Source organism: Python bivittatus, unplaced genomic scaffold (assembly GCF_059951505.1).
Source record: "Python bivittatus isolate LINGU-HERP-01145 unplaced genomic scaffold, Pbiv_v1 ctg000610_np1212, whole genome shotgun sequence".
NCBI classification, from domain to species: Eukaryota; Metazoa; Chordata; class Lepidosauria; order Squamata; family Pythonidae; genus Python; species Python bivittatus.
In genome coordinates this window covers 49,652,100-49,675,557 of record NW_028277088.1, presented here as the reverse complement: position 1 = coordinate 49,675,557, position 23,458 = coordinate 49,652,100, and the positions used below count along the sequence as shown (strand labels likewise).

General features: G+C 37.2%; 1 protein-coding gene across 1 annotated transcript in view; it reads left to right on the top strand.

The window, feature by feature from the left end:
- Positions 1 to 23,458, top strand: part of AOAH (acyloxyacyl hydrolase) — an 89,992-nt gene that overhangs the window by 13,895 nt on the left and 52,639 nt on the right. The window contains exons 3-5 of the mRNA XM_088149981.1: positions 7,619 to 7,714; positions 10,111 to 10,192; positions 11,990 to 12,089. Of these exons, the coding sequence (XP_088006107.1) occupies positions 7,619 to 7,714; positions 10,111 to 10,192; positions 11,990 to 12,089 (278 nt within the window). The remainder of the gene's footprint in view (positions 1 to 7,618; positions 7,715 to 10,110; positions 10,193 to 11,989; positions 12,090 to 23,458) is intronic.

The window sequence follows — 23,458 nt, the reverse complement described above, 5'->3', positions numbered from 1 at the left end:
TTTCAAGTCGCTGCAAGTATAAGAAGTCATATTGGTGCCTCTACTAATTATCTTTTCTTTCTAACTTTTCCAGTAATGTAACATATGTGCAAGGTCTAAAAGTCATTCCACTTCTAATCCAAAGATTGGAACTGAGCAATTAGCCAACAGGGCTCTCCTAATCTCCCAGCCAAATATGGGAGCAGGGGGAATAGCTAGACCTCTAAGGCCTTCAGAAAGAGCAACTGGTTGGACTTATCCAGATTCCTGAAGGATGCTGTTCCATAGGCCAGGCACTGGACAGAGAAGGCACAACTCCTAGCTCCCATAAGAAAACAATGCCTAATAGAAGGGACCTGCAGCATGCCAACCCTGCTGCTTCGGGTGGGATGAGCAGAGAGAATTGGAGACAGGCAGTCCTGCAAATAATCTGGCATTGTGCCACACAGGGCTTTACAGGTAATAACCAGCACCTTGGATTGCACTCCGAAGCCAACTGGAAACCAGTACAGGTTGCGGAGCAGAGGTGTTACATGAGCATATGAAATGCCCCAAACTGACCATGCTGTTACAGTCTGGACCAGTTGCAGCTTCTGAATGCCCTCCAAGGACAGCCCCATGTAGAACACAGAACAGTAATCCAACTGGGAGGTGATTAAGGCATGAATCACTGTGAGTACCTCTTGATCCAGAAATGGGTACAGTTGCTGCATAAGGCAAATTTGTGCAAAGGCCCTTCTAGTTATGGCTGCTACCTGCTCTTTGAACAGGAACAATGTGAGTAGGAGCACCCCCAAATTACATACCAGCTCTGTCTGGGGGAGCACAATCCCATTTAGAGACAAAGATGGAAAGTCTCTGTATCTGAGTGAGCCTCAAAACCCATAGTCACTTGGTCTTACCAGGGCTGAGCTGAAATCTGTTCTTTCCCCTCTAGATCCTCACAGCCTCCAGACACTGGGAAAGAACCTTGATGATATCACTTGGTTGGCCTGGAGCAGTGATGGGTAAATAGGTCAGCATACTGATATTTTCCCCCATATCTCTGAGAAAGGAAGGAAGGCCAGGATGGATGTATTATCCCCATCCTGAACCTGTCAGAAGTAATCAACAAATATATTAAATGCCATCTCCGTTCTATAACTAGATCTGAATCCCAACTAAAAAGATTAAGTCTCTGGAGCTGCCATCTGACTACTTTCTCAACAACAACTCACATCCAGTTCTTTTTTATGTTGCTAGGTATCAGCAATTGGACAGAGTAACATAAAATTGCAAATCTATTCAGGTTATTGTTTTCTTCTTAAAGTGAAAGTTCAAATATACTTAGTGAAATGCATATTTAGCCATGCAGGATAAGGCAAGCTCTAAGCTATAGATACATTTAAGTAACTCAGACTTTTGTATCACTATGTTATTTCCTAATAAAAGCTTACCTTTTATTTTCATACAACACCAACTTCCTGTTGGTGTCTTCAATAAAAATAATGCACCTGTCTATGTTTCGCTTTATACACATCCTATCTGCTGAACAAAGCTACCTGCTAACCATCTCAGATAAAGCAAGACAAATGTTAATTGTGTCTCTGGTGGCAAAAATCTTTTGAGGACACACACTAATTGTTAGATGGCAATCTTTCTTCTCCACAAATAGGAGGCAACAGGTTTGGTAACATTTCTCATTATTTCCTATGAACATGAATCACATTTTCTTGCCATGGAGCTTTGTTTCAGTCACTAGAAAAACTCTTTCTCCTGAACTGTTGAAGGCTACTAGGCTACCATAATTCCCCATTCATCCTGTGTGTTTGTCAGTTTCTCAGAAAGTCTTAGTAAATGAGCTACAAAGCATGTTGGGTATTATCCATGGAATTTGGGAATCCGTGCCATCAGCTACCAGGTGTAGTGGCTGATATTGGACTGGCACCTGAGACCCAGGTTCAAGTCCACCCTCAGCCATGGAAAGTCAGTGGATGATCCTGGGCCAGTCACTCTTTCTTGGCCCAACCTACCTCACAGGACTGTAGTTCTGAAGAAAAATTGGAGGAGGGAGTACATTTATGTATGTATGTATTTAATCAAGTTATATGGCCACCCCTCTCACAATCACATCACTGAGTAGCTACGAAAATTTAAAAACCATACAAACCAAACAATAACTGAAGGCAAGGACAAACATATTATGGCACCCAAGGAAAACAGCAACCAAGTCACCTGGGCTCAACTAACTTCCCAACCCCTATAATTAGGAAAACAGTCAGGTCTTAAAGGCTTTCTGAAAGGCCAACTAGGTTGGGGTAACCTAATGGCATTTGATATAGTGTTTCAGAGGGCAGGCACAGAGACAGAAAAGGCATGCTTTCTGGGTCTCACAAGATGGCATTCTCTAATTGATAGGATCTGGACCATGCTCATCCTACTAGATCTCAAATAACTCAGCCCCATGCCATGAAGGACTTTACTGGTGACAACCAACACCTTGAATTGCACCTGGAACCCTATTGGGAAGCAGTGCACCTAGCAAACCAAAGGTATAACAAGAGTGTATCTAGATACATCCATAATTGTTTGCTGTGCCACATTTTGGACCAATTGTGCAGGATGCACAATTATGTGCAGCACATTGCAGTAGTCCACACAGAAGGTGACCAGAGCATAAGTGACCATGTCCAGAGCCACCTCCTCTAGGAAGAAGCACAACTGGCAGCCAACACAAAGGGGTGCAAAAGCTCTCCTGGCCATGGCTGTCACATGCTCCTTGAACAGGAGCTATGAGTCCAGTTCCCAAGTTGTGCACTGATTCTGTTTGGGGTAGTGCAACCCCATTCAGAACTAAAGTTGGCAAATCACTGGCACTAGGAGGCCCTAATACTCACAGCCTTTCAATTTTGCTAGGATTGAGCTGAAGCTTTTTCTTCCTTTTCTAGACCATGCCCTCTAGCCTCAACACACTGAGACAGTACCTTCAGAACATCACTTGGTCAGCCCTGGACAGAAATGTACAGCTGAGTATCATCAGCATACTGCTGATGCTTTACCCTGTGCCTTTGGATGACCTTACCCAGCAGTCTCATGTAGATCTTAAATAGGAGAAGAAGCTTCAAGCATTGAGGAACCCCCCATAAAAGAGTACGTAGGCTGGACTCTCCCCCCAACCTCCATCAACTCTGACTAGAACTTGACCCTGAAGGTAGGAGAAGAACCAGCACAAGATCATGTCCTAACTCCTAACCCAGTCCAGAAGGATACCATGATCAATAGTTTCAAAAACTTCTGAGAGATCAAAGAAAGCAAGGATGTATGCACTATCCCCATCCTACTCCCTCCAGAGGTCTTCCACAAGTGTGATCACTGCTGTCTTGGTCCCATATCATACTGAAGGAAAGGTGGAATATAAATCTAACAAAAATAAATAAATACCTGCCAACACAGAGGAAATCACCATTGTTAATATTGTTAATATAGCATGCATTTACTGTAGTGCTCTGGAGTCATTTTTATGCTATATTTTTTCATGTAATTGTGTATGTTTGTATGCATGCACATTTATTCAATCTATATACTACTAAAACTCATTTTGGGCAAAATGATGCATCATAGGCCAACAATTTTTGAACCAAGGTGCTTCAAATGGACTAACTTACAGAATGTATCCAAAATCCGGGACCCATGACCCCTGTGAAATTGAAATTTGGCAAATTTTATAAAACATTTTATGACATAAAAATTAACATAAAACCTTTTTATGACATAATACAAAAAGTCATAAAACACTTCCTATGGTCAACTCCTGATGTTTGACTATGCTATACAGTTCAGTATGAATGACATGGGCTATTTTCAAGGCAGATACATCTCTGAATATCTCCCTGAATTTTTAAGAACTTTTCCAGTGAAGGCAGTACATTAGAAGCTCTGCCATTATTGAAGGCATTGAGGAATCTGGTAAGGAACTAACGATGACCCAGTGGGTCATGGGCTGTCAAGTTTTATTTATTATTACATAGTAGTATACACAGGTGTCCATTACCAGCCATGTTGATGTCAAAATGGCATGTATTGTGATATCATCCTCAAATGATTAAATTAAATGTTTGTGTCATGACATCTGATGCAAATTATGTCATTTGCATGATGACATCATGAAACATGCACCATCTTTCCCCCCTTCCCCTTAGGTACTCTTTGTTTTTTGTTTTTTTGTTTTTTTACAGGCTATGCAGTAGGAAGCTGGGCCTGAAATGCCAGGAACTTATTCACTATGATGGGAACCTAAGAATCTGTAGACTATTTATCTGTCTAGCCCAGTATTGTTGATATTCACCAGCCATAGCTCCCTATGTTCCAGAGAGATGGAGATGGAAAATATCTTCTATCCCTCTTGTCTAAAATAAAAATGCTAGACTCTGTCAGGTTCAATTAATATGAAAAGCACCATCCAGAATGCCACTTAATCTAGGTAAATATAATAATGAAATTGGGGTGTTTCCCATATCTAAAATCTGTAGGCTAAAGTAAGGCTATTCCTTGGAGTTTTTCCTTTTATCAGCAACCATTGATGCCTTTCTAATTAGAATTTCCTTTGTATATTTGCTGCAGAAGTAGATTAATTTAAACAGTCTGTTCAGCTTGCCAGAGGGTTCATGGCCAGCAAGCTCATGCTCTGACTTCATTAGCTGTGATGTGATTTAAAAAAAAGATCCTCTAGTGCATTGGAAATGTCATTTTATTATTAAATTCTCTTTCTTGGTGTGATGGGAGAACAACTCCTTGTGCATTTTCAGATTACTGCTGTTGAACAATGTGGAGTACAAATTCAGAGCAAGTGGAATAAACTAGAACTGGAAAGGGACAAACATTCAGGTCTAGCTTCAAATAGGTTATATATTTTGTAATATGGAGACCATTCTTAAAATCATAAGTACCATTTTGCATAGGATAACTACTGTCAAATGCCTTCAAGAGATCTATTGTTATTTTTTTGAGAAGGAGTTATATTCAAGAATTTTGAAATGAAGAGGCACTACCTTAGCATAGCTGAAGGATTTTAATTCCCGTTATTTGGAAAGAGTTTGAGAAATGTATGAGCCTAAGCTTATAATATGATGGTTCCATAACAGTGTTCCAAGAGACATAGGAGAGATCAGATCTCTGTTTCCCCTTCTTGAATCTCCTTCAGTCCTTCTTGAAGGATCTGTGCCAGTCAACTCCCAGGATCTCCCCTTTTTAACTGGGATGATGTTAGCTGTAAAAGCTATACTGATTCTAATTCTCATAGCACTCAGTAGAAGGATTTTTTTCACCATATTAGAAAATGCTGATCCATCTTATTGAATTGAATTCCTGTATTAACACAGAAATATGGAAGGCCAAAAAGGGACTATGCACTGAATGGAATATAATAACATATTCTGTGGATACTGGAAACACAACACCAAACTAAGAATATGGTGATGCTGCCTTTGTAAAGAATCATAGTTCAGTGGTAGGCACATGCCTGGCATGCAAAATACAGAGTGCATAGGATCCCAGAATTTATCTCTGGCATTTCTGGTTGGCAAAACTTCAAGCAATTGTAATAGAAAAGATTTCAGACTGAGATCTTGGACTGCTTTTCTCCACCAGGCTACGCAGTACTGGTTAGGTGACAAACTGAACAGTTATAAGATAGCTTCCTATATTGTTTGCAGAGTATTGGAGTACACTTGATGACTGCCAACTGGAAATAGGAATCTATTCCTTTGAAAAGTATTCCCTCTCTGCTTGTCCCTTGTTATGCATCGCAGCATTACTGGATCTTGGAGATCAACTAAGATTGACCATTACCTAATTACAAGTATACATTGTTTAAAATTATTCCTGTTTACACTCAAGACCTTTTGTTAAGTGCCTATATCTCAGTAAGAACTGCAAACTGTGTCTAGCACTCTTTTTAATCACTGTGAATAGCTCAATCTCTTGACCACTACATCTCATCAGGTAGTACGCTTGATCTTAGCCAAAAGGCTCATGCACAGCTACTTTTCAGTACCCAGCTAGGACCTTACACTTCCTTTACTCCTCTTGAAAGGTCCAATCTAAATTCCTAAGGGCTATATTCCAGGTAGCCCCTTGTGTTCCAAATGTAGTATTAAGGAGGCAGAGCTGTCTAAAGACGAAATAGATGCATGGACCTGTATCATAGCACATGAGTTGAAGTTACTGTTCTTTCCCACAGGTTTGAGTTCTTTCCTAACTGAGGGCAATTACAAATCAATATTGTTCAGGACAATCACAAAAACTTCAACAACTTGGCTTTTCCAGGGAGGCATTCCTAAGGATGGGTTATGGGCATGCACTCAGCATATTTAAACAACACATCAAAGACCTAGATGCCCAACAGGACCAGTCTGCTCTACCTAAGAACGTTTTTCTGAGCAGTCCAGCAAGATACTTACACCACGTAACTGTTTCCAAATTCTGAAGATCCTTAATTTTAGCATGGTTCAACCCTCTCCCCACAGCAGTTTTGGAGGGCTGATACAAAAAGTCCCCTATGAGCTGAGACTGTGCCCCTGGGGACAAGGGGCTGTTGAAACTACAGCTCATGTCCTGCTATACTATACCCTCTATAAGGATTCAAAGATCCGCCTTATAACTCCTTACCTAATAAAACACCCAGGAAATTCTGATATTTCTTATGTACAGTTATCAGATCAGCATGATTCAGTCTCCTTGAATGTAGCTAAATTTTGTTATACTGCCTGTAAAATTAGGTAGACTTTGATTATCCAGTGACAAACCCACCACCAAGTGTAATATTTTATCTTGTTTTTACTTTATTTTTATTTTTAATGTGTTTTTATTTGCAATTCTGGTCAGTGACCGTAATAAAAATATTCATTCACATCTCATCAGGATGTTCCCTCTGTCATTGTTTCTATGATTTCCTCTCCTTTGTTTGTATTGTACTTTTGATTTAAAGTTGACCTGTGTACAAGAAAAGTATAAAGACTTGTAGCAGTATGCTGTAGGGAGGAGGATGTAGCAAGGTAAAGAGGGAGATATTTCTCCCAATTCTAGAATTTAAGATAAAGTATTATTGATTTTCACCCTGTCTGCAAATTTCCTTAACATTAACTTGCTGATCCATTGCAAAGTTTGGAGACGCCTGGCTATAATAGAAAATAAATTTCTTTGTCTAAGCCATTCAACTCTTCTTTAATTTTCTGCAAGTAAAGGTGTTGGTTTAAGCTTCCTGTTGCTTGCTGTGCTTCCCTGCTTTCTCTCTTTAATTCTTGAAAATAATAATGCTGTATCAAGTTATGTCTTTTCTCACTTTTTCTACTGGCATTTTTCAATTCCATGTCATATGAATTCTAGTCTTCAGGTACAAAGCTCTTTTGGTATTTGTTACAAATGTACTTCCAACTGTACTTTACATCACCTGGAAGAAGGAGAGCAAGGAAACAATGCTGAAAATGAATTAAGCTTCACAAGACTGGCTTCTAATCTGCAAACTCCATCTTGCTAAGAATCATATATTTATTTTTATAACAAAACAAAGATGTCTTTACAAAAACATGTCTGAATAATATTAAATAGCCAGGCAGACTTCTTAAAATATAAGTAATCTGGATTTGTTTTTCTTGCTTTGTAGGTTGCGTGACTGTGGTGTCTTTAATAGAACAGTTTTCTCAAGTCCACAACTCTACAGTAAAAGCAACTCTGGAGAAACTCTGTACCTACTTACCTGGTATAAAATAATATGCTCTACATATATCAGTTAATTTACCAGTAATGATGAATTCATGCTTATGTTACAAAATACTGTACCTGTTATAATTAGTTACAGCTACTTGAATTAATGAAAAGTAGGATTTTCTCCCAGAGCAGTTTTCAATTCATCCTTCTTCACTGTGGGGAATGTTAAGGACTCCTATCACCTCAAGCAACCTGCCTTTGGGGGAAATCTTTCTAGGGGTTTCTTATTCTAGAGAGAGAGAAAGCTGACCTTGACAGAGGTATCCAGGAACTGTTACCTAGACATAAGGGGGTGAAGCATTTTTAAGTCCAGAACAAGGAGATAACATTTGGAAGTCGCTCAGGCAAATGCCTCACTAATTTACTGAAGTAGGAGGAGGAGGAAGAGGTATACCACGATTTTGTTATTATAGCCAATCTCAATAAAAATAGTTCTAGCCTTTCTGTGGAGTTAATTTCGTGGTCAGGTCTGCCTGATGGGGCTGATGCTTATTCATCCAATTTTTTGATAACAAAAGAATTAAAACAAGCAAAAGAAACAAGCTTAATTTTCGTCATGAAGGCCAATCTATAACTGATAAAACGAGAGGCCTAGTTTTAATAATATTAGGAAAAATAAGTTTTTTTTCATTAAAAAAGGGCAGAAATTCAGCTAGATAGATTGAAATTTAAATAACGATTGGAAGGTATTGGCATTTCATAAAGAAATTGTCAGTCATGAGACTCTGTGCTTTTAAGATTGCCTTGGTCAGAAGACTTTGCTTCTTGTACATCTTGGCTGCCATATTGCAACTGACACATTCATTCTATCCCATTAAAATAATTGACAGGCAAAATAAAGCTCCCATGATCCTCCTGCTAGATCTTCAATTTGCTTTCATTCCCATCTATATTATGGTCAAACTAGAATCCTCCAATGGGAGATGGTGACACACCTATTTTCTTCTTGTAAAGAAGCAAGAACTTGAGCACATTTTAATGATGCACATAGATGTAACCCCAGACACTCACTCAGGCTTCCATTTCACTGTTCATGGGGAATAACCAAATAAGCAAATGTGTCTTTTCCTCTTATGTTACCAACAAAACTGTGCCTTACCACATAAATTATTTTAGATGGTGCTGGCAGACTGATATTTTGTGAGTAATTTGTCCTGGCAAGAATGTATACATCTTGTTCTTGTAGCCATATCTAATTGCTTCTTTTCCCACAAAATCTGTGATATTTTGATTGACTAATTAATTAAAAGTGATTTTCCTTTCCCAGAGGCCCAGAATACGTTACAATTATGACTGCAAATTGGCTGTTGGGAATGTTAATTGCTGAGGCCAAGTCTGAAGGACACTTCTGTTTATTTTTGAATTTTAGCTTTGCTGTGTTGCTGTAATTTCAAATAAATAAGAAATTACTAAAGGGTTATTTTTCTTACAAAGGGTGACTCCAAGGGAAATTGCCTCATATCTACACCTATATTGAGGGTGGCTCTGGAAATGAATAGAGCTATTCAAATGCAATTGTTTATTTAGTTAATGACAACTAATTAATTAGTGTGCCAATAAATTATTACCAGACAGCTTTAATTACAATCGAATTTAAATTATTTATTTTGAGTATGTTAGTCACAAGATAAATTGTTCAAAATTGCCCAACATGCTTAATGAAATCGATTTTATAGCCTTAGTTCTCAGCCAGAAAATCTAACTATCTTTCTGGCACTGGTTATATTTTGTTTTTGTAATAATTTCTGTGGCATTTAGTTGTATGAAGGTGAGAGCAGGTTTGGTTTTGTTGACATTGCTCCTACTATCACTCCAGAATTGCCCCACTTCACAAATGTTAGTGTTGGCTTCTTCAGTCATTTAGAATCCTACAACAGTTCTGAGAGAACTTGATGGGGTTCCATGAGAGATTAACTGCAACCCCCCCCCCCAAAAAAAAAGTTTACTCAGACACAGACAATTTTCTGTCACTAGAGCTTTGCCTTTTGATCAGGGGTTCTGGATTTCTTTTTTTAATTAACAGGTTGCACAATCTGAAAACGTCTGAAAACCTTGACCTAGATCACATAGGAACCTGCAGTGTAGAGTAAGCTCCCATCTTCCAATTGTCAGGCTAGGCATATGGATGAATTTCCAAGTCAGAGAGGAATGAATGCTGGGACTAGTGCGGCCCTACTTGCTCATTCACACAATATTTCCAGTGGCTACTGGAAGCAAACAGGGAAGGGCTACACAATCTTTTCTGGGAGCTTTCTGCAACATCTCTTTGGCTTCTGTTAGAGAAGCATACTGCACTAGAATAACTTTTCCTTTCAGCCAGAAGGATAATTAAATACCTTCACATGTTTAAATGTAATCTTATGAATGCTCTTTTTTTTTTTTTTCCAGTGTATGGTTTTCCAGGAAAGTCCCCCCTACAGGGTATTTGTTTTCTGCTTGTTGAAATATATGGACCAAAGATTATTAAACTGTAAGTATTAATGGCAATACTGATAAATACACAGCTATTGCTATGTCTTCCATAATTAATGCTTGCCCTGTACCATCCATCACAGCTGGCATGCTCTGGTCCCATTAATCAAACAATGCCATCTGATAGGACCAGGAAGTCTTTGACATGACATTCCTGCCAAGATTCATACAGCCCTCTGCTCTGCCCTTACTTAGACAAGAACCTAAGAGTTTGCTCTTTTCCCAGGCCTTGGGCTAGTATGGGTGGTGGGCCTTTTGGGAGTTGTTTGATCTATGAGATGATTGGGGTTTTTTTTTTCCAGACTTTTCTTTTTGTATTGTGTGGATTGCATTTTTATAGACATTGTATATTCCCACTGCCCAGAGTCACAGTGGAATCAGGCAGCCTGTAAATTTGAACTCTATCTCATCTCTCTATCAATCACTTTGCACCAGCAGTATTAAGTACAAAACCTGATACCTGTATAAGAACTGATGGCAATAACTCTGCACAGATTAAAATGTGTTACAAATGGCAGCAAGCCATTTTATTGGTTACAGTCACATAATTAGCATGGCTTAGAACAAGGATCCAGTCACTGACTAGTCTCAGTCTAAGTTTTGTCACTGATAAGACACTGGTTGAAATCCTACTCCCACCACAGTGTAGGTCAACATCATCTTAGGCATAGGTTACTATATGGCTTTGTTCTGAATTGGACTGATATGTTAAAGGTACATCCCAAGATTTCTTATGGAAATTCTCACCTGTGCTTACACCTAGTATGGATCCAGTCCAATAAATCTATCTAGTAGACTGTTGCTGTATAGTGCACAGTTTTTGTACTTATAAAGCTGTAACTACTCTAAAAGCAATTCAGTCTAACAGTTGAGAACTATGCTCCAAGATCCCCATTCTGGAACACCGTTCCTCCAAAATTCATATGGCTCATGGTCCTATTAAAATGAGCCCTTAAAACCAAAAAAGAAGCTGTGTAGGAACAGAGGTTTAATATGTGGATGTGCAAAACTTGTGCAGGTTTGAGGATCTTTCAACCCATTGGAAGATACAGAAAGCCAAGGTCACCAAATGAAAGCCAAATGAGAGTAAAAGTGTTATGTTAAATCATGGAATTACTGATCATCCTTGTAAAACTATTCTAGCTCAACTACTTAGGTGGTAGATTTATGCAGCTTTACTTTGTTCCCACCTTTAATAAACCCACTTTTGTTCCCACTTTTAATGTTGGCACTTCAACGTTTTGAAAACTAACGTAATATCCTTTCAATAAAAATTAAAGACATTTAAGCTCTATGGTTATGTAGAGATTTTTTTATAGGTTTTATGGAACCTAAAGATAAAATGGTTCCTCCATATATCTTTAATCCTGAAGAAAATCCATCTCAGTGGTGGCTAAGAGTTAACACTGACTTAATGGCATATAATCAATTAGTCAATTAAAAAAATATACATATTTAACAACAAATCACAGTAAAAAGAAACCTGGATTTAATAAGTTCTCAGTTACAAGGGCATTTCACTGAGCAGAGATCTTCCAATTTAATTATCAGTCATAATTTAATCCTTGTTTTATGTATAATTTGCTAAAAGGAACACAACTGATGTAACTGATGGTGGAATTCATTAAAGAGAGCAGAATCCAGGACAGAAGTTCCAAGAAAGAAACATTAGCTTAAGATCAAATTGGTCTATTGTAAAATAGGTTGAATTTAGTATATACAAAATGTATCTTTTCACTGATAAGGAACTGCTATATTCTAATACCTGACAATAAAAACTAGCCTTTTCTTTTAGGATAGAAGCCAAAATAAATGCGGATGTGGTATGCCATTTCATTCACGTATGTAAGAAGAAGGCAGGCCAACCATACTGTCATCTATACCCTCCTCCTAAGGTGAGTTTCACTTAAGTTTAAAATAGGAGAAGGTATCATTTAATTCCTTTTTGAAAATATTTTATCTAGAGAGGACAGAATCTATGGAGTGACTTCTCTATGACTCTCAAACTCACTGATGGATCAATGACTAAATTTAAATATGTGAATAACTCCCTGGTTGATTAAGCCAGCAATCAATCAACATCTAATTGGTTATCTTCCTCAGTGTTGCCACAGTACTCTTGCTCATTCCATAATCATATCTATGTCAAGTCATTTTAACTGTATCCCATGCTTACTCCAACATGTGAGTGATGCACATATTTTATCCCTAATTAATCCTTAAAACATCCCTATGTGATTAAGTAGGCTAAAGGTTAGATAAACTCAGGTTGCTTAATAGCAGTAATGATCAATCAAATATACAAACTCTGGTCTCTTGCATGCTTTGTGGAACCAGCAATAGTGGAACCAGCAATAGTAGCCTGATTTGTGGAACCAGCAATAGTAGCCTGATTTACATATAATGAACTATTACGTATAAGTCAGAGAGTTGGGTTCACATGTTGTGTTAAGCGTCACAAACAAACCACATAATATGTACTGTAGTTTATCACAATATCTGTCACCAGCCACTATCTTATTTTTAAAAACTGAAGGACAAAAAGTAGTTCATTCAAAATGTCTTTTGTATTGCTGAGAATTGCTCGGTGACAAATTGTCCTGAGGAGAGTAAATTGTAGGGCCAATTGTAGGGATAAACTGTGTGCTCAGATTAGTATCAGGAGCCTGAAAATACAGTATGGGTTGAATTGCTCAAAAGAGTGATTAAAGGTCTGGTTCACCTCTGCTAGTTCTTTTGATACCTATTTTCCTTGCATCTATGTGCTACTGGATCTGGTAAAGGACATTTCCTTTATAGTGTCAGGATTTTCTTTCTCATGGGAAAGGATTCATCCCGTTATCTTTACAACAATAACAAATAATATTTTGGCTATAGAGATCATGTGAAAAACCCCTGTTATTGTGTGCTGTGTATTGTGCTATTTACTGCCACCTATTGGCGTGTGTATGCTAGTTACCCAGTGAGGGTGGCATAGAATACATAGAATACAAGGAGAGGAAAATGTGCAGCCTCTCTGAGTAGTTGTTAGTTGTTTTAGTGTTAGCCACTATGTAGTTTTTATGGGGTACGTAGTTGTAACAAAGTACCAAGTAGTGTACCTCTTCTATAAGAGTTTGTAGCTAGAGATTTTGTTAAGCTTGTGTTGCTAATAAGTCTTGGATGCTACATTACATGGGAAGATGTGCTTTTCTTTATATTTTGTATGATATTTACATTTTATGGAATTTTGCATTTTTATCAATAAACACCAGTTAGTATATATTTTCTGACTGGATTTCTTTGGGAAACAAGAAATGGATATTGCATTGTGTTTGCTTTCATGGCTAATATTTTCCTGGAGTTTTTGCTGCGCTCTGCACAAACAGGAGTGTTTGTGATTGTCACTCTGCCCGACATATAGGACACTGACTATTTTATTCTATAGACAGTTAATTATCCATTCTATTTAACAAGGCCTCCATTTGAAAAGAGATGGGATAATGTCCATAATTTTGAGAATGTTGAACCTTCTCAGATCAGCAAAGATGAAAGAAAGATCAGGATCACTGCTGCATTGCTGAATCGCTTTTAAAAAGGAGCTCTAAATCAACAGCTTCTTATTGGTAACTACTACATGGAAATTCCATGTTCAGAAATAATAGATCTCAACAAGAGGAGGCAGTCACTTTTATACATCATTCATGAGTTTCCTGGAAGTAAATGGTAGCTTATTGTAATTGACTTCAATCTGATCCAGAAAAAAACAATTCTTAAGAACAGCTTGGCTTGATCATTATAGTGGAATTAAACCTCTGTGGCTCATAAACACATATAATGATACATAAGTAAAATTTGGAGAATGGATACAACATCTGGAAATTTAAAAAAAACACATTAATTTTGTTGTTATACTACAAGCTCATCCAAATTACTAGGAATATAAATCATGTAAGAGGAATTTTTATTCTTCTGCTTTTGCTTTTGGATAGAGAGATCCTACAGCCATTTTAATTTATTCTTAGACTTTGACATGGCATTTGACAGAATCAGCCCTTCTACCCAGCATGGAAATGTTAAATAGAATAAAATAAAGCAAGGTCCTAAAAGGAGGAGGAGGAGGAGGAGGAGGAGGAGGAGGAGGAGAGGATGTGAAGACAACAACAATGAGGAGGTAGCAGCAAATAATGTGGTATAAAATTCTGTTTAATCTGTAAACAATTGCGCATGGCATGGCAGACAAATCCATCTACTTATTATTATACAGGTCATGAGAACAAGCCAGCAAGTACTCTTTGATACCCAAGATTGTTGCAGAGTTATTGTTGCTCTGCTAAATTCGCTCATATGCTGCAGAAGCAGATCCATGGCCATTTTTGTTGTTGTTGTTGTTCCATGTCTCTCCTGCAGTGCATGATGTATAGATTTTATGTTTATAGTTGCGCATGTATGCATGTGTATTACTTCCCAGTTTAAAAAGGGTCTGTTTTTCATGAGATTGCTAACCAAGGCATTATGCTTCTACTGTAGCTATATTTACAAAGCACTATAGGAATGAAAGACTGAAATGGACAAGTTATATCTTCCATTTATGTAACTGAGGAGCAATGTTCCCACCAAACAAGGTGGAACAGTTGCTGGCAATTGATGTAAGAAATAATTCCCTTAATCTTTATGACTGGTGGAATGTAAGTTTATGCCAAAGCAAAGGGTGATGGAAAGAAGTCGTCAGTCTGGCTATCCAGTATAGCATGGATAATAGAGATGATGGTACTTGACATTGTATTTGTTCTTGTATGATGCTGTTTGCCATTTGGCCTTCCTCTGCAGATAATTGCAGAATACATATAAAACTATGATCAAAATATGAAGCATATTCAGCCATATTTTAGTACCAAAAAAGGACTCTTGAGATCCTTTTATCAATACCCAAAAATATGTACCTGCCGTCACTGATATTTATAGAGGCTCTCTTACTTGCCAGTCTAGGGACCCACCCCTAAACATTTAAAGACCCATATGTAGGAAAAATTGAAACAGAGTAAAGTTTTTGGAGGTGATCCTCTACTTCATATTTAAAGTGCATCAAATTTAGTGTCCCTAAATATGACCAAAAGAATGTTCAGGAAATGAAATATGTTAAATATCCACTTTGATTTATGTATGAGACACAAATGCATGCTCTTATTAAAAGCATATGATCCATGTAAGATTAAAACACCAAGCTCATTAAAAATACAAAATTCATAAATATATCCACCAGGGAGATATTAAAATACAGTCTAATCACAAGTCAACACGCACATTTTTATCCTACTTCATCAGCCAATATTCTACTCAATTGGAATGTATAATTAAAAGGCAGAAGGCAAGATACGAACTTTCCGTGCTAGCTTGATTTCAGGTAATAGGAGCATATAGAGAAGCTCAGCTTACTACTTGAGGAGGTTTATATGTGTATAGGTGGCATTTTAGATGCCAAATTCCAAAGTCATACATTAATCTACGTTAAAATTGGGCTTGGAAATAGATTTGTACCCAGTAAAACTGTTTAAGAATCAATATGTTCAGTCCAATAGATCCAGTCAACAGTATAATGCAGTTTTTTCCCAACATGGACAACCCAAGATGTGTTGGAACTACTGCTCCAAGAATTCCCAGTAAAAGAAGGACTCTGAGAAGTATAGTTCAATACAGGGGCCTCTAGATTGAACAAGATTGATCAGAGTTATATCTCTGAATGATCTGCATGTAGTACATGAATGATAATGAAGGGATTGACACCAATCTAAGACAGATTGCAGCTGATGAATGTGAAAGGTGCTATTTGATGATATGCAAATGTTGTGTTAGTCCTTTTTAGCTCCTTGAAGAGCTTTTCTTCTTTGCTGACCAGGTTTCTTTCCTGCTATGGAAGTTTTATTTATTTACTTTCAATTAAATTATGTTTTATTCTTGAATTTTGTGGCTTTATCTTTTTTTGTGAAATATCCCAAGGGTTTTGGCTACTGAGCTGTACAGCTATAGTAATAAGGAGAATACAGACCTAGAATGCTGAGCAGTTTAATGACAACTCACTCCAATTTCTCCCTGATTCCATTAGGTGTTAAACATGGGGACAAAAATGTATTTCTTGTCATCCTTTAAAAATTGCAACTATTGGGGAAGGAAGGTGGAAGCCCTAAGCAAAATTTAAAATAAGCCAGTGAAACTCCATTACATATCTGTATTTTGTAACTGAGTATTAGATAAAGTAATAATGTGAGAATCAGTGTAACTCGATACATAAGAAGTCAAGAAAGTCTGACTGAATTCAAAGGAATTTATTTCCAAATATGGATATAAATTCTGATATATTTTTTTTCAGATCCATACTTCCTTGTTAGCCAGATACTAGCTATCGAATTCTGGTTGCAAATCTTTCAGGGTCACATCCAAAAATTCAGCATAGTCTGCATAGAAAATACATGCAATTCATGACCCTTACCAACACACCTGTGATCTCAACACAAGCATTCCTAATACATGTATGCATAAATATGTTAAACAACCAAGGGGGCATCATACATTGTGCCTTACATCCTGCACAGTACTGAATCATTTGCTCAGCCCTCCAGTTATTCTCATATGTGCTTTAGTTCCATCATACAGTATATCACTTTTATCACATTCAGCAACCAACTTTCAACTCCAACTTCACTCAAAACATTCTACAATTCAAGCCTATTCAGTTTATCATGAGTGTTTCTGAATTAGCAAACAATTAACTTTCTTCTCATATTTAGAAAATTGCCCATGACCTACTGAAGAGCAAAAATCTGGTCTGCACGGCACTGCACTTCCCACATCTTACTGATGGTCACTTCTCATGTCCTTTCCATCTTAATATGTCAACTACTTTCACAGGTACACTTAAACTAATTTCCCTGCAGTTTTTGCACTCACTACATTTCCTTTTTTATAACAGAACAATAGTGTCATCCTTCCAATTATCAAGCATAGGCATTAAATAAACCACACAGATGCTTCATCAACAAAATACACCTGTATTTTAACATTTCTCCAGTTGCACTTTCTACATCTGTAGCATTACCATTTTTTCAAAATTCTCACAACATTTATGATTTCATCCATTTTTCTTGGGCACTTACATTTACTGCCTTCATTTGCATTCTGCTCTTTGACATATCGCTATCATTCCCATACAAATCTCCAAATTCTCCTGCCAGCATTCCCTCACTTCAGATTTATCCCAAATCATTTCATTGCATTTATTTTTAATTCTATTCATTCTGTTGGAGGCTCCTTGGGCAGCCACCTTTATCCACTTCCAAAACAATTGTCCATCAAAATTGCTCCATGTTACTGCTACTTCTGTCAATCTTAGTCATTCCTTTATCCTTTTGACTACATTCTTTGCAACTAGCTTTTTCTTTCTATACACATCATGTTTTGCAGCAAACATTTGGATATATTCATTTTTTCACATCCACTGCCTTTTCATTTCATCTTTTGAAAAGCAGCCTTTTTCATACTTTCTTTCCAGCCTCTGTTCTTACATCTATTTTCTATTCATTAGGTTCAGAGGTTAACCTATCAATATTTTTCCATATAAGATTCATACTTTTTCTTCCTGCAGTCATTCTACTTTCTCATTTCTTTCACTTCTTTCCTTTTCCTCCAGTTCAACCCAAGATCTATTCTTGACACTACCAAAAAATTCAGAACCACATTCAGAACCTATCATCACTGTTGTATTCTTCACTTATTTTCTCAATCTTTCATGATAAGCAATCAAATCAATTTCAGATCCTACCTTTGCTATGTGTATATATGATTTGACAGATTTGAAACAGTTTTCTAAGTAGGTAGATACTCACTAAACAATCACCATTCTCATTCATTCTCAAGTATCCAAATGGCACAATAACTTTCTCTGTAATCTCTTGCCTCAGCCCCACCCATCCACTCCTATCACCTAATAAAACAATGTTTTCTATTAGATCGCATTAATTCAGAAAGTTGCCCAAGATTTCTTCAAAACTCCTCCCTAGTTTCCATTACCACCATTCACTGGAGCATAACATGTAACTATCATGAACCTATGAATTCCTATTTTCACATGCACACACAACAATCTATATGACACCAATTCATATTTTCTGACATACATTTTCGGCCTTTTTTTCCTAATGAAATCCATACCTTCACCTCTTTGCTTATGTTCATTAACTTCACCCCATTAGATCATGCTAACCTCACGTACGCCACGCATAGTTACTTTTTGTGAGATGGCAGCCACATACACTTGATATATAAATAAATTAAATAAATTTGACTTTTACATCCTTCCCTGTTCTCTTAGTTTCATAAATACACAACAAATTTTCTTTTCTTTCATTTCATTTGTTAATTCATGTTGTTTACTAGTTACCTCTTAATAGTCCCAAAAACATATTTTCCATGCTCCAATATCATCAACAGGTGGTCCCATAGTTATTTACCTTCACCACCCATCATGGCTTGGGTCAATCAAATCTTTGGCATAATGCTTTTTAGTTAAGATAGAAAATGAATAGACTGTGTTATCAGCTTTTAGTCATACCTGTGCCATGTTCAGCTTTCTCTGCTGGTGTTAAGGACAGACCAATCAGTTCTGGCACATTTGGGCCTGTATGCCACAAGTAGAACCAAAACAAAATTTCACTGTAATCGTGTTCCTACTGCTCTATATAGGCTAGGATCTTTAATCTAGAGACTACCTTGCAAGCCTGCTATCTGTTGCTTGCATTCCTCCAACTAGGAAGTACTAGGACATACTCAGATTGCATTATTGTACTGAATTTTCCTCCTCTTTTCTCAAATAATACTGACATTGGAATGCAAGGATAGCTTATCTGAGAAACCCAGCAATAAATCATAAGGACACACAACTGCCTTAGTTGTTTTTGTTGGCTGGAAAAATATGCTTTTTCCTTCAATTTATAATTTCATTAAAATAAAATATAAATGTTTAGTTTAACTACTAAACATACACATGGTGGACTGAAAACTAGCAACAATGTCACAGTTCTAAATAGTAGCATGTCATAATTACAGAACAGGCAGACTTATTTTAGTTGTATTCATTTGGGACTATACATAAAAATGTTTATGATTGTAACAGAATTAATTTATATTGCAGTATATTTTCCTCTATTAATTACTTTTACCAGCCTTCCACAGCATTTTTCCTTCATTTGTATTGAACTACAATTCCTAACATCTTTAACCAGCAGAGCATTTTCTTTTAGCAATGGGGGGGGGGGGGGAAAGGAAGGTGGAAAAATGGAAGAAAAAGGACAGATATACTCCATTAGATGCCTCACACAGGCTACACTTTGACAAGAGGAATGCAATTGTATTGATTACATGAAAGATTATGTTGTCTTCAGCAAGTGTAGACAATGCTTAATAGAACTGGATATTGACAAAAAGCTTTATATTTGGAAAAATGTAGCAGAAGTGGTTGGAATCTAAGAAAATGTGTATATGGGGTAGCAGGAAGTAAATTATCATTCTGCAAAAAGATACAACAAAAGAACAAACACATTTTCTTGTCTTTACACAACTTTGTGAGTTTGCCTGCCCTATTTCGAGAAAACAATGCCATGTCCCCGTTATGGTTTCATAATCAAAGCAAATATTATTGTGCTATTTGAAGGCAAACTGTTGAAAGTATACTTTCTCTTCAGAAGCGACTATATACCAAGTATGTTAGCTTTATGTCCTTATAGTATTGATTTTTTTAAAAAGAGCATTTAAAAATATACAACAGGCTGCAAAGACAGGTCTCTCTCTCTTTACACACACACAAGAAAGTAAGAATGTGCTTAGTGGATTTCTGCATGCCATGCAGAAAATGTCAAGGTAAAAGGTAGTAACAGTTCATCCTGTCTTGAAAATAAAAGGTGACACTCCTAGATAGCTTCATATGCAGTTGAGATACAATGAGATTAGATTCCATTATTCCACTATGCAAACAACATTTGGGCCAAGACTCTTTGCATGCAGTTGAATAGTAAATTGGTGAGCATTTTATCTGCAGAGACTTGCTTTTTCACTGGAAAGTGCTAACTATAGGTGGGCATGATCAAGTTGCTAGATGAAATGGTTGAATATAAAAAGATCATATTTGCTTCAAAGTGGAGTTAGAAGAGCTTTCTAGACAAATTGAATGGCAATTTTTTCAAACCAGTGGAGCCGTTGACAAGATCCTAGAGACATACACAGATTAAAAATGAATCCTTTTGCTACTTCAAAGTAAATCCTGTTGGCCTACTATGGTTTAATATTTCACCCTCAAATAGATCCAGCAAATATTAATGCTTTAGCCTCATGCTGGGTGGGGTAACTCTCCCCTTATAGAACTATACATTGGCTTTGGAGGTGTTCTCTGATATTGAATTGACACTGGAGGCACATGTATTCATTGACCAGACATTCCTCCCACAGCTTCTCTGCTGAGTCTTTGGCCATTTCTGGATAAAGATAGTCTGAGATACATGTGCTGGTGACCTCTCAGCTGGAACATTATAAATGCACTGTACATGAGGCAGCCCTTAAAGACAGTCCACTTGTTACACTGATGCAGAGTGCTGTGGCCAGGACAGTATGTGGGTTTGGAAGATGAACCCATTATTCTGTTCTGTGAATACTATTGCGGGTGCCGGTAAAGTACTGGGCCAAATGAAAGATGCTGATGCTTATACATAAAACCCTAAGTGGGTCCAAGATCTCATGGGGCAAGACTTGCTGATGGTCCCACCTATGCAAGAGGTACATTTCCTTCAGCTGACCTTATTCCAGCACCTTGGGAATAGATTTCTAGTGGACCTGTGGCAGGTTCTCTTCCTTTGGATTTTTAGAAAACAGCTAAAGATTTACCTGTTTATCCTGGCATTTCCTGCAAATTAAATTTGGCTTTATTTTTTTTTAATTTAATGTTTAGTAAAAACATCTTAATGTTTAATTTTATTGGGATTTTGTTTTGGAAGCTGTCTGGATATCATGGGTCATAAATCTAAATAAATGATGAAATGATGTTGTCCTAATCATTAGTAACAAATGCATGCATTGATTATGTCACAACCCAGCACCCCACTGTGGCATCTGAAGCCTCCCAAGATTTTGTCTAAAAAATATTAAATAAATGGGATGAAAGCAAAAAGGCCTCTGGGAGGTGAAACGTTCAACTCTTCCAAAAGCCCAAAAATGATGAAAAATGGGCTGAAATTTTTCATTCCCATCCCTTTGGCAATGTCAGATAATCACGAGGAGGCCTCATGTGGGATCTATCAGTGCTCAAGAGGTTCTAACTAGAAAAAGATGGCTCCCTCTGTTTCAAATATGACTTTCAATTTGGAGAAAGGGGAGGAACCCTAATGCAACTAGTTGTACTTTCTGACTTAAGTAACTAGTAGGACATTGGAAAAATAATATGTATCTCTGGGAGAGTGACATAAACTCTTTCTGCACCCCTCAGTTTTATAATTGTCCTATGCAGGTTCCTTTTTGAACATTATATGAAACATACAAAATTAAAATTGCAAGCTAGTTGTTCTTTTACTAGCTTGTCAGTAAAATGTAAAATACCAGTAATTAGCATTTCTGTCTGGAAATATCACATCTTTGCCAGGATAACAGAGCTTTGTTTACCAGACATGTCAGCTTTCATATACATGAGCCGCCCAATTTCACCCTAACTTCATTCACTGATCTCTCCAGGAAAACAAAATATTTGGAAAGGCAGCAACCACTTACATAAATGGGAAGCCTACCATATGCCAATTCAGGGCTCCTACTAAGTAATAGCTTATTTTAACCAGGGTTCATTGAATAAACCACAAAGACTGGCCAATTTTCATGGCATTTTATGCATCCTACACCATGCAAAGCCACAATTAAATCAGGCTCTTTTTACTTTGGTTGTAATATTTTCATTACAATAATTTTACAGGCCATGTGAGATTCAGGAACTTGTAGATCAGTGTTTCTGAATCTCAGCAACTTTAAGGTATGTAGACTTCAACTTTCAGAATTCCCCAGCCAAACTAAGATTGAGAAACACCGATGTAGATTTTAAAACTGTATTAAAGTGTATTAAAACCTGGTTCAAAATAGCTGCTAAGCTATTGAACAGAACTAAGTATTTGAAGAATATTGCTCTATTTCTGTAATATAGGAATGGAGATCTTTCATTCAGCCTTTGTTCAAAAGTAGTGAGTAGAGCTAGAACAAGGCCTATATCTCAATGCAACAGTGACTTTTGAATCCCATGCAGCTGAGAACCATTCAAGCCTGCTTCTTATACAGTTACAATATCAGTTTGTCCAGCTTCTCAAGTCCTCTGGGTAGCACCTAGTACAAGTCCTGTTCTTATCTAGAGCTGAAACTAGGATTTCTAAATTTTACATTGGTAAGACAACACTTTCATCATGGAGAAAATCTATGTATGTGGATGCTAGGAGTCAAAAACAATTTGATGGAACATAAATGATCAATCAAGATATCATTTTAACTGTGCAAATTGTATGTGTGAGAGCCAGTTTAGTGTAGTGGTTAAGGCACCAGGCTAAAAACTGGAAGACAGTGAGGAAGGAGGCAATGGTAAATCACTTTTGAAAAACCTCGCAAGAAAACTTTAGGGACTAGTCCAGGCAGTTGCCAGGAGTCAACACTGACTTGAAAGCACCCCCACAAAAGTATGTGTATTCAGTGGGTCTAACTGAATCAAACAGCAACTTCCTTTCATGCCACAAGATAGACTAAAAGTCTTTATAAATTAGTGAATGATTTGTTTGTCTGTTTATTTTTAAGATTTATAAGGCCACCCAACTCTAACCATGTGAGTCTGGGCAGTGTACAATGTAAACACATAATAAATCAAAAAGAAAAAAAAACAAAGAAAACCATATAACAATAAACAGATAATATATAAATACAAGGTACAAAATGTAAAATGGTGGCCAAGCACATAATAAAACAACCACAGAGGGACTCCCATTCAACTGACCCCTAATGCCTGGGGGAAGAGCCAGATCTTAATTGCTTTCTCAAAGGCAAGAAGAGTTGAAGCTGTCATATATCAGGAGGGAGATAATTCCAGAGAACAGAGGCAACCACAGAAAAGGCACACTTCCTATGTCCTATAAGATGTATGTATAAATGATAGAATGATGTATGACTGATAGTATGAGAATGATAAGAATGATATGAGTATGAAAAGCTGGAAAAGTACCAGGGC